The 12614-nt window shown below is 38.1% G+C and overlaps 1 protein-coding gene across 2 annotated transcripts; it reads right to left on the bottom strand.

Moving 5' to 3' along the window:
- Positions 1-1162: 1162 nt before the first annotated feature.
- On the bottom strand, positions 1163-8661 carry hmox1.L (heme oxygenase 1 L homeolog). Of its 2 annotated transcripts, XM_018256946.2 has the most exons (6): positions 8526-8661; positions 6945-7097; positions 4981-5101; positions 3923-4414; positions 3622-3724; positions 1163-2601 (listed from the first exon to the last, which is right to left on the bottom strand). In XM_018256946.2, the coding sequence occupies exons 2-6, from the start codon at positions 6974-6976 to the stop codon at positions 2486-2488; spliced, it is 864 nt and encodes a 287-aa protein (XP_018112435.1). In that variant the 5' UTR covers positions 6977-7097; positions 8526-8661; the 3' UTR covers positions 1163-2485.
- Between the last annotated feature and the right edge of the window lie 3953 nt (positions 8662-12614).

Raw genomic sequence — 12614 nt, 5'->3', positions numbered from 1 at the left:
CTGCATGCTGTCTGTAAGCTGTGGAAAAGTTGTTACAGTTACATCAGTGCTTAGTCCCTACTGCCCTGCAAGGATTTTAAATGATTCAGAAAGAGAAGAACTGTAAAACAGCTGGATTTCATCATAGAAAATGGCATTTATTCATACTTTTTGAAGAAACAGGTAACTGTGAGTGGTATATTAAGGGTTTCTGTCTTATGTGGGCCTCTTTATCAGATTTTGGTTTGAAAGCCGGAGTTCCCCTTTAAGGTCATTCTTGCTGTTTTGCCATTATCTTATGATTCATATTCCTGTTTCTGTTTGCCTCTTTCTGTCTAAGCTGAGAGGAGGTATGAAGCAGCCACACCTACCTGCCATGTTGTAATAAATGTACCAGAAGTTACTGTGCTTGTCTGGCTGCTTTACCTGAACTAACACAGCAGAATCATTTAATCGACCGCTAGCTAAGAAGTTTATCACACGTATTATCTTGCAACCTAACCTATCATTATAATAGGCCTAATATCCCTTCACTAACACCTGAAAAACTCTCAAAGTCAGTAATAAGCTTTGTATATGATTGTTAGGCTCCAATGTTTCCTCCTACTATAATCTTGCACCAGTTAATTTATGGGCTTATGCTGATCATACTTTTGTGTGTTGTTTTAATCAGGAAAACTCTTATGTTATTATTTCTCAAGATGAACAGGGCAAACTGAAACTGAAGTTACTCCATGTTTGGTTCTTGTGAAGGGAGATAAATGGTGCACAGATAATGGACTGCTGTTTAAAGGAACAGTAACAGCAAAAAATAAGAGCTTTTTCAAGTAATTAAAATATAATGACAAATTCTTAGCAACTTTTGAATTACAGTATATGGCTTCTTCTTCTGACTCTTTCCAGTTTTTAAAATGGGGGTCACTGACCCCATCTAAAAGTAAGTGCTCTTTAAGGCTACACATTTATTATTGACACTTTTTATTACTCATCTTTCTATTCAGGCCCTCTCCTATTCATATTATAGTCTCTTATTCAAATCAATGCATGGTTGCTAGGGTAACTTGGAAGTCTGACTTTCAAACAGAGATGTTTCAATGATTTACATTTGAACATTAACATTAGGTTAAATCTTCTGGAACAGTTCATCGTTGAAAAAAAAAAAAAAAGGATATGCCATTTGGAGCATGTTATAACCAGCAACTATTTTATTGTGCAGTTAGTATAAAAATATAAATTATACATTTTGATTCAACTTTAAAACATGATAAAATTGTTATTTTTCTGTAGCAAAGTACAAATAAGCACGTTTAATATGATTAAAAAGACTGACATAAGGTTGTTAAGAAAAACTTTCGGAAGTGAGGAGGATAAATGGTATTTGTCACATGATAATGTGACATAAGTGAGCAACATGGTAAGTCACTGCTCCAGCAAGGAGGCAATAATTGCAGGAACACAAAACAAAACCATATGACTGGCTAAAGATTGTCAGCCATTCCACTAAGAGACTAAGCCTAAGCATTTTCTTTTGGAACATGTAAAAAAATCCTTTTTTCTTAAGGCTGAACAACATGATCTGGATTCAAAAATTCATGTTTAAGCACAGTTTTTTTAAAAGTTTCAAACCTTTTGGCAAAATAAACGTGATTTTTTTTTGGTTAGAATTTAAAAAGCAAACTTTGTTTTTTTTTTAGAAAAGAAAGCTAGATCGCAGGCACAATAATAATACAGGCCACAACAGTTCTCTAAACCTGGAATAATTACATAGTAACATAGGTGTACACTTTGTACAGAAACATTTATAGCCTTTCTTAATTCACAGCTCCAGGTTGTTTGTAAAGTTTGAATCTAGCCCAAATTTTATGTAGAGTCGTGTCTACATGTATATAGAGCCATATTATTTCTTATTTTAACACTTTAGGTGTGAGTTTTGTTAAAACAAGTGTTCACATCAATTTTTATTATTTTTAACATGTATTTTTAGAGCGCCAACATATTGCACGGAGATGTGAATTTTTCAAGAGTTTTTTCCTGAACTGGAATTTTTCCGGAAAATGTTTTGCTAAATAAGGGGACGTAACCCGTGTGGATTTGGTCGGATTATATTTCAGAAAATTATGAGATAAATTCGGATTTTGATAAATAACCCCCTAAGTATTACAAGCACCTTGTGTATTACTTCCACACTGATTCAAAAATGCCCTGTTCTTGTGCTTATAAGTAGGAACCATGCATTCCTATTACAGTAAAAATAAGCTAAATAAATGCTTAACACAAACCAGAGATCTGTATTAGATGTGAGATTAAGTACCCATAAAATGACCAAATCACCTGAGTTAATTGTAGGAATCCTATATAATGAGTCAGGTACCAAGGCATATAAACTACCCTCTGCCTGAATATCGTTAGTCAATTCATGGTTATAATCTTGAAACTGGTGTCTTCACGTTGCAAATGTGTTTAAAGTCTTGAACCTTGTGAATAACTGTTAATATGAGCCTTTTTCTTAGAAAATATATAGTCCCATGAGAGTGATGAGTGCACAGCCAGCAATAAGAAACCAGCGAAGGAATGTTGTGGGCTGCTCCTCTGAGGAACTGTTGTTCTGTTTTGTAGGTCTACCTGTTATAAGAAACATACTTTTGTTAAGCACAATATGTCAGGTCTGAGTCATACAATGCAGTTGGGAGAAGAAAGACTATTTTTTGAAAGGAAGTGCCATCAATATTAGGATGCAACTAGTTTTATAATTTCAAGTAATTTAAGGGACAAGGAAAGTCATTATATACTAGGGAGTGCCAAAAGTTAGTTTAACTTACCTGACACTCCAGGCCGGTACAGTTTTCTGCTGATATGAGCACCGGCTGGGGAGTCAGGTAAGTAAATACAATCACTTGAGGGTGCCTAACTTTTGGCACCCCCAAGTATAAAATTACTTTCCTTCTCCTATAAGGAAACAGTACAGCTAGAATACAAAAAGCTATTGAAGTGATAAAATTCTGTGTATAGCTATTCTGAAAATGAGGTGTCAAAATATATATTTCCCTTCAGTCCTATCGGCAGCATAACAAATAGATTTGTCCTATACCTGCTCTGCATAGGACATTGGAGAGTAAACATTTAAACATTTTGCACTTCAACCCCCTTCTATAAGTAGGTGTTCCACCCCAGCCCCCTCAGTGTAGTTAATCTTTGGTCGAAAGGTTTTGTAGGTGGTGGTCAGGATACCCATACATACTTCTCTGTAAATCTCTTTGTTATGCTGTCGATAGGACTGAAGGGAAAACGTAAATGATATTTACCTCAGTCCACTCGGCAGCAAATTACCCTCCCAATTATAAAACTGGCATTATAACTGGTGTGTGATTTCTTGTTACTACACTAAGGGCGTATGGGCAAAATGCCTTTTTATAGGAGGGGGGGTCCAAGTGCAAAATTATTAACTGTTTACTCTCCAATGTCCTATGCAGAGCCGGTATGGGATAAATCTCTGTTATTCTCTCTCTCTCTATATATATATACCTAAACTATAGCTCTCATAGGCCTAGATAGATTATATATTGTATTGTAAAGCCTAAACATGTAACAGTAATTGTGCCCTTTGTTACACTTCATCATAAAGATTACACCAAATTGACATACCATTTTCTGTCTTCGGTCCTCTGCTTCGTAATTCTGTTGCCTCAGTCCTAGTGTTACCATTCTGAGATGTTGCTAGTGACAAGGTCTGCAGTTCTTCAAACAGCTGAGATCATAAAGTAGGTACATAAAACATTAACACAGTTAGATTAAGATTCCTAAAAAATCTCTATGCTAGCATTGTTAATTCTACATAAAATAGCAAATGCTTTCAAATGCTGAACTTAAACTTAACATACATTTCTACCAGAAACAATATCTTCTGAAACCATTCTAAATATAATATTTCAATATTACCACTTACCTTGATATTAAGCAGGAATGCTGTTTTGGCCTCTTCCAATATCCTTTTCTTGGCATATGCATCAGTTTCAATGGAGTTCATACGGGAACGGTAGAGTTGTTTGAATTTAGTTGCATTCGTGACATTGTCGAAGGTAAAGAATGCTAAACCTTCACCACTGGCTGGAAGCTGCAAGGCCTTTTGAGCAATTTTTTTAAGAACCTGTCCACCTGATAGGTCTCCTAAATAACGGGTATACGCATGAGACACGAGCAGCTCTGGCTCCTTTTGGCCAACATGATGAAGTCTGTCAACATAGTTCTTTGTTGAATGAGGACAAATAATTTTCTTCCTCCATTGTGGACCATAGAAATACTCAAGGTCTACTTCTAGCGCATTCTTACGATGGAGTTCCAGGGGGAAATAAACAGGAGAAAATACTGGATTATCCTTATTTCTGTTAATCTCTTCCTCCAGAGCTTCATAGATGAAGTACAACGAGGACATAACCAGCTGGAGATATAAAAGAAATTACATTCTTGATGAATATTTATATACTTTGTAATTGTTCAGTGTTACCATATCAGCCTCTTAATTATCATTCAATAATATTTTATTATTGAGATGCTTAGCATACCCAAGATTTCCATAGACATCTTTATATGACATAAAAGTATGGTAGATTTCATACTTGACCCCACTACAAAGCACTGTCCTAAATATATGCGGTTATTCATGTGAAAGGTGCACAAATGTTCTAACACACGAGCATGTTGTATTTTGGAGATCCATAGGTAAAGCAAAACCATATTAATCCAGGTGAATACTGTAGTACTTGGTGATAATTTTTGTTTTAACTACAACAAATTATTTTTAAAACAAGAGAGAATATATCTGGGCTCTCTCTCCCTGGGCCATCTCTTCCATACTACTTTGACTTTAAGCAGAGTGATTATCTAAAAAAACCTTTTCCTAGAAAATACATTTGTATCCAAATAAAATATCAGTACATACTAATAACTGAACAGCTGACTGTGTAGTTGTGTCCTTCCATTTAGTAATTTGTCTTTATACATTACCTTGAATTCCTCTAGGGAAACTTGTCCTTTCTGGAAGTTCCTCATGAACTCTGTGTTTTCTGCCTGAACATGGACTTCCTTTGTTGCCTCTTTTAAGGCCTCAGACAAGTCTTCATGGGTACTGAAAAAAGAATGAACACTTCAGGTAAGATGAATCCATGCTTTCCAATGAGCGATGTGTTTTAAAAAAATGTAACTAACAAATCACGGCATATGTTGTTTCCTTATAAAGGCCATAATGTGAGAAAGTCAACGATATAATATTTATATTTTATATTTAAGTGCTAATGAGAGTAAGCTATCTCACTAGCACTGGGTTGACACAACTCATGCCTTACCCAAGGTGTTAACTAATACTATTTGCAAGAGAGTCTTGTGAGGATGAAGACATTGCTTTCATCTGACTGATTGGACTATGGACTGAAATTCAGTCAGATGGGACTCAGGAAGGGGGTTATACCCTTAGGGGCTTGTTGTCCAGTGACCTTCCACACTTGTTTGTGGTTTTCTTTATTTGGTCATATTTTCTTTTGCACTTAAATGTTTGTTGTAAACTGAACTGCAAAGAAAAGAATGCTGGTTTGTTAGTAACTTGCGGAAAAAAAGTATTTTAGATAGTTTTAAACTACTGTGCTCAGAGGAATGAAAATAGCATGAATAGATATAGTTTGAGAACTAGTGTGTAAGTCAAATATTTGTTTCACGAGATTGTGAAACTGTATTGCTGATGATAAAACCTCTAAAGCATTACAGCTTATAAAAAAAAACAAAAAAAAAACACATGTTGCTATGTTTGAATGTGGCCTCTCAAGGCTACATATAGACAAACAAATGTGACTGCTATAGACTGAACAAACAGTTCAGCCTCCTCTGAGACATGTGGCACCTGAGTATTGTAGGAAAAGGTATAACATTTGCAGCTGGTGCAGTAAACCCTACCGACCAATAAGCAGGTAGAATTTACAGGTAAACAGCTTGAGAAATTATATCTGATTCATTACGACAACATCACATCCGGTAAAGGCTAAGGCTGTCTTTCTTCCAGTAATAAAATAGTAATTTAGGCCAATGTCATAAGTGCTTGTCAGTTTATAGGAGTAACTCAAGCTTTCAGGGCTTAACAGAGATTTGCCATCTGGCACAGATTTTTACATTCACTCGTTACATTGTTTCTCAGAATAAAAAACCATGAACCGAGCGTGTGTACTAGCTCTTACTAGAGAACTAGAAAATCATTGATAGGTTTGTACATTGTAGGCAATTCACATGACATTAAGCCCATTTCTTAAAACACTACCAAAAAGAGACTTCAACATAATTATACATATGAGGCACATGAAGCGCATGGGGCACACTTTGTAATGCCTGATATTTACAGTATATAAAGCCAAAAGGCAAAGCAATTATACAGTATTGATGTTGCTGTTGATATGCTACAGTCCCATGGCCACAATTGTTTCCTAGTAGCTGTTTTCGCTACCACCTCATCAGAGGCACATTTGTGGAACATTATTAAGCTTTACCCAATTCTCACTATCTACACTACTGTTCTAAGGATGGAGGCATATTATATGTATTATACTGCAGTGCCCTCAAGACAGTTCTGAGCTCATAAAGGTAAGACGACTGTTCCACTATTGCTAAACTAAAATTCCCTACATCACAATGACATTAATTGGCTAGCCCATGGCTGCTGAAGTGAGACTGTTCACCAGTAGCTAGTGAATCACAGATGGAAGAGCATTGTTCTAGATAAAAGGTAATCATTGCAAAACAAAAACTTGTATACGTGTGATAAAAGTGGAAACTGGTCAAATTTTGGAGCATGCCTAATTTTCAACAGAGCAAAAATGTGGTGCTAAAAGAAATATATGTGCAAATGCCTGTGGACAAAACACAGATATCTAATTCTACATAATATATTTTATGCATTTAAATAAGATAAATCAGTATTAATGTGGTACCTTTTGTATTGCTGGCTAGCAGACGGATCCATCTCTTCTCCCTTTGTTTGCGGCTTCTAGTTGAATGTTCTGAGCAGCTGGCTGTTACTGAGTTACTGCGTGGAGGCTGCACCCTTTTTATGTGCCTTTTGTTTCCCTTCTGGGATCACGTGGCTGGAAAAAAAAAGCTGAGTGAGGGTTTTATCCAAGGAGGGGGAGGAGAGAAGCAAAGGAGAGGAGGCAGGGGTGAGGGGACATAACAGGAAGTGTTCATTTCCAGATTAACATGATTTTTGGATAAAAAAAGATAATGGAAAACAATAAAAGGAAATCAACACAGAAAAATACATATTTAACTGCTTATGTCCTTCTGCAACCAACCACATAATTTCTACTATAATTTCTTTATATTTTACTTACACCACACATCATGGACAAAAAGAATGTAAACACTGAGACAGCAGAGCCAAAAGGTCTTAGCAAAAGGGCACACCTGGCGATTCGGGGAGATTTAGTCGCCTGTCGAGTAATCGCCTCTTCTTTGGGGCTACAAATCTCCCCGAATCGCTTCCCCCTGTCTTCCACTGGCTATAATGAAAAAACGCCTGCGGCATGGCACACGCGGCACTTCATTTTCCGAAGTTGCCTCCAGAGGAAACTTTGCCGCTTGAAGAGGCAATTAGTCACCAGGCGACTAAATTTTCCCGAATTGCCAGGTGTGCCCTTACCCTTAAGGGGCAGGATTTTCGGGGGCCCCTTGAAAGTACTGACTAAAGATGAAAAGGATTAAGTTCAGTGGAGCAATAACGACTTGGAAGATCTTGAAAAACAAGTGTAGGATCAGGATAGCTAAAAGATTGCATGTGTCATTGTCAAAGGGAGAGACCAGAAATAAATTAGTCCAAAGACAAAGTACAAGAAATAAAGAATAGAATAGACCAGTGCTGTCCAACTTCTGTGATACTGAGGGCTGTAATTTTTCTGGACTACATGCATGCCGGAGGGCCGATAATGGAAGCCAGTGTTGACCACTCCCTGTTTTAAACCACACCAAAACACACCAAAAAAACCAAATGGTGCTCACTGCAGGGATATCACTCATATGTGAAACAAGTTTATTAAGTCAGATTAAAACATAACCTTAAATCCATATGCCTCGTCCTCCCCTGTGGATAGTACAGCAACCCCCACCACATGATTAAACACCTTGGGGACCCCCTTACAAGTATTTCCAAATGCTTACAAACCCCCACCAGGTTAACCTCTGGCACACATGCCATGCTGGACAGCACTGGAATAATGTCCTAGAGTCACAGTCCCAGCTTAGGATCATTTTGCAATTATCCTGTGATTCTGGCATCTGTTTGTAGTGGGAGTGGGATTAAAAGCACCACACGGGCATTGCAAACTGGCACCAGGAACAATCCACTAACTGCCAGGCGATACAAGAGGAAAATGTGACACTTTCAGGCCAGAGTAACAATGGTAACAGTTTGATGTTGGTTCCATTTCATTATGTACTGCCCAACAGAACTGATTACATTACTATATTGGCAGACTTAAACACATGCCACATCACATTCATGAACAAGAATGCCATACCTCTCATAGACACGATGGAGAACAGAAAGGAACAACAGCACTCTATACCAAGAACTGGTGACTAAAGGATAGCTGCCAGTTGCACAATGCTGCCTTTTTGTCCCTGCTTCATGAAGCTTCCAGCTGGCTGTGCTTTCACTTCCTCAGCTCACTTGCGCACACACACGCACAGACACACACACACGCACAGACACACACACACACACACAGCTTGTGACCATGACACAGCAAAATCTCAGGATGAAGCTGGGGTGGGTAAACATGACTCAGCAGTACAATCTGGAGTTCTGCTAAATATCTGATTGAGTCTTTTGTTTTTGCCTTCATTTACATTATAATGCATGGCTGGCTTTATGGGGCAATACATTTTAAAAGGGAAGTTTATATATATTTTTTAAATATGTTGTTCATTATGTATTTTAAACTCAGTCTTTAAAGGACAAGGAAAGAATTATTGGCAATTCCACTAGCTATCTGCTGGGACATATCACTCTGGTCCCTGCGGTTTGCACAGCCACATTTGTATATGCACATTGTACAAATACCCGATACAATTTATCAGACTCTGTTATTCCAAAAGACATAGCTTTAGGGCTATTGTTTACCTTGCAGCAATCAACTGTAAGGCATTCCCACCAGGCACTGATCAGTTAAATATAGTTCAGATGAAAACTGTTTAAAAAACTGGTCAGTGAATGTATCAAATTACTAGCACATAATGATCTATCTGTAGCAACTGGAAACAAGCAGGAAATCACTGCAACTTAGATTTCAAGCTCTTTTAGGAAAAGCCCTCTTTACCTCTTGCATGAGTTTTCTTTATATGTAATCTGTGTCTGTATGTTCAAAGAATGCATCCATTTATTGTACTGCATTGCAGAATATGTTGGCACTTTATAAATTCATGTAAATGATAATAATAACACAACACAAAAAATATATATATGAGAGAGTGAGAACTAGTGTTCCTGTCTGCTGCTCTTGGGAATGTAATACATGTGCCATTACTCAGCAGAATGAGAAGAAGAAAACAATGTAGAGGTTTGCACTCAGTCAGCCGACTGCAGACACAGTGACTCAGCAAATGTCTCTGGAGCCGGATAAAGGTTAGTCAGCAGTACACAGCACAATGAATCTAAGGTACAGGGGCTGTATACCCCCTTTTTCAACATGAATAGGGCTTGTGCTGAACATACTTTTTTCCTAATGTTGTAATCATGAAAAATCTATGTTTTTTTGTCATAAGTTAAACAGGGAAAATGGAAACCTTGCAAGGTACATAATCTGATTATCAATATAAACCCCCTACCTTCCTCTACATTGTGACTGTTTTGTTCATAGGAGTCCATAATCGAGGTGTATTAACTGTGCACCGATAATCAAATTATATACATTGGAAGGACCAAACTTGGAGTAGCTTAAAGCTGGCCACAGACGCAAAGATCCGATAGTACAAATAAATGTACGATCGGACTTTCCCATCTCCCGACCTGCCACTAACCATTCAGATGAAAGTCTTACCATTCCGACCAAATAACGTAGTTAAAGAACAGATCAGCCGATGTTCTGCCCCTGACAGCAATCGTACAACAGACAAAGCAGTGACAGTCTCCCACTGAAAATCGTACGATCGGCAATACAGGCAGAGATATTACCCGCAGCCGACAGAAATTTTCTAACCTGACCGATCGACCAAACGACCGATCACTGCTGGACGAAAAATGTCAGGACTCTCTACACACGTTCCGAAAATCGTACGAATCCTCGATTCGTACGATGAGATCTTTGCGTCTATGGCCAGCTTAAGTTTCTGTGTTTGCCCTGGTAAACTCCAGAAATAACAAAAAAAACCACATTCTTCTGAGAACTTTTGCACTGTATGTGTTATAGTCAATTTAATGATAAATTAGGATTACAAATTAAGTATAAAGGTGGCCATACATGCACAGATATGTATGTGTGCTATTCAGTGCGTGTATGTAGGAAGACGAGAAGACCAATATTGGCAAAAGTCTTGGCTATTGGTCGTCTCTTTGATCAGCCAAAGGGGAACATTTTTATCATGTGCCTGTAAAGGTGCCTGAACATCTGCCAACAGTTAATGCTGAATCATCAGATACAGGTAGAATTATTTTGATTCCTGTATATCTGATGATTTAGTCCTAAATGTGGTAGACAAAACAAACGACCTATGGCTAATGCCAGACGGTGTTGAAAATCTGCATGCTGGCATTAGCCTGTCTACACCTGGAACAGTCAGGGGCGCTCCACCAATAAGGCGACAGCGTCTCAGGCGGCAGCGCCCCCCTGGTTGCCAGGGGCGGCAAAAATGTCACTCCCGGTAATTAACTGTTGTTTTGGCCTAGGTGCAGGCACATGCACCCGATTTCTTAGAAGAAACATGACAATTTGTATTCTAGCACCAAAATCTGCTGCATGTGCCTGCACCAGGTCGCCACAATTTTTCAGGGTGTAGGCAGGACATGAGGTTAATGCCAGCCTAGGGGCTGATTCTCAGCCTGTGTATTTCAACTGGTCATTTTTAAGCCCACCTGGCATCAGCCTAAAAGGGACATTTCACACAAAACATTTCTCTGCTGACATATCTAAAGTGTGGAAGAAACAGTCATCCTGCCATAAAACAATCCTTGCAGCTACAGTAATGTCCATATCAAAGAGATGCAAATAACTGGACACACTGGTGTGGGTGCAGGGATAGCAAGAGTTCCCAAGGGAATGACACTCTGCTGGATCAACAAAGGGACACCTGGAGCATTGGGTTATGGGATTTCTTTCACAGTGCATCCTAACTTGATTTCAGTCCCTTGTCTATCTAAGAAGAGATAAACCATCTTCAAGAAAAGCTAACATCGACCTGATTGGCTTGGACTGTCTTTTGGGTGTGGCTGTTTTGGGAACAGGGTAGTATGTTTGTTTGAATGGTCTTCCTTATGTGTATATAAAGAGCATTGTAAATACTTAATTAGTTAGTCACTTTCCACTCACTTCCATTGCATCCTTCCCTATCCCTTTCTACCTCCCTCCATGTTAGTTAGTTCCCTTTTTATAATAGAAAGTAGGGAAAAACAACTCTTAACTCCCTAAATAAACAAGATCTCAATGGTTCCACACGAGGACTGACAACCGTCAGAAAATCAAATGTACTTAAAATTATAAAGAAAAAAAGGGTACCCCGTGGGTAACAACCTAATCAATAACCAGCATACAATAAACTCTTAGGATTAAATAAATTAATTCAATAAATAGATTAAGGTGCAGGAAATGCCTCCAAATTAATTAATTAATTGTACAACTACTTAATTTTAAGATAATTCATGAATTCTATAAAGTGCCAATTAGTGCATAATATCCATAGGGTAGTTTAGTCAATTATCATTCTCAACTTCAATAACAATTCATGGTTAGACTAAACCAAAAAAAGGTAAGATAAAATGACAAGGTTCCTCAAGGAGTGCAATTAATTGTGTAAAAAACTAAATTAAGTGTGAATTATTGGGACCAAAAGGAAGTATATTGAATTAATCAAATACTAATATTTGTATGATAAGTGCTGGAGATTAAATTAATTAAAAAGATCTCGTTACGTTAAAAAATGACCACATTAGGATGAAAAATAAAACCAACGCTGCGGTCAGTAAAGTAGAGAGAAGATATAATGAAACATGAGAAGGTGGAGCTGTCCCAAAACTAGCTGCCTGTTGTTTTCTAAGACTGGGACTGGGACCAATAAAGCACCAGGAAACAAATCTTTAAAAGAATCTCAGGAGTTGAGCGACTCGCCAACGCGCGTTTCGCTTACAAGCTTTCTCGCCTTGAGAAAGCTTGTAAGCGAAACGCGCGTTGGCGAGTCGCTCAACTCCTGAGATTCTTTTAAAGATTTGTTTCCTGGTGCTTTATTGGGTTGGATCTAATTCCTATTGCTGCGGTCTTCTTTTACCTTAACCAATCTTCCTTCCTTTCCAAGGGGCCGGTGATTTGTGGCTTATTAGGGTCAACTTAGTCTCTACAAGATCAGGGCAAGTTAATACACCAAGGCCACAGTCTCGGTTACCCTGTCCTGCCTTCCTC

This window comes from Xenopus laevis, chromosome 4L (genome assembly GCF_017654675.1).
Source record: "Xenopus laevis strain J_2021 chromosome 4L, Xenopus_laevis_v10.1, whole genome shotgun sequence".
NCBI lineage: Eukaryota > Metazoa > Chordata > Amphibia > Anura > Pipidae > Xenopus > Xenopus laevis.
This window is presented reverse-complemented; position numbering and strand designations above follow the sequence as displayed.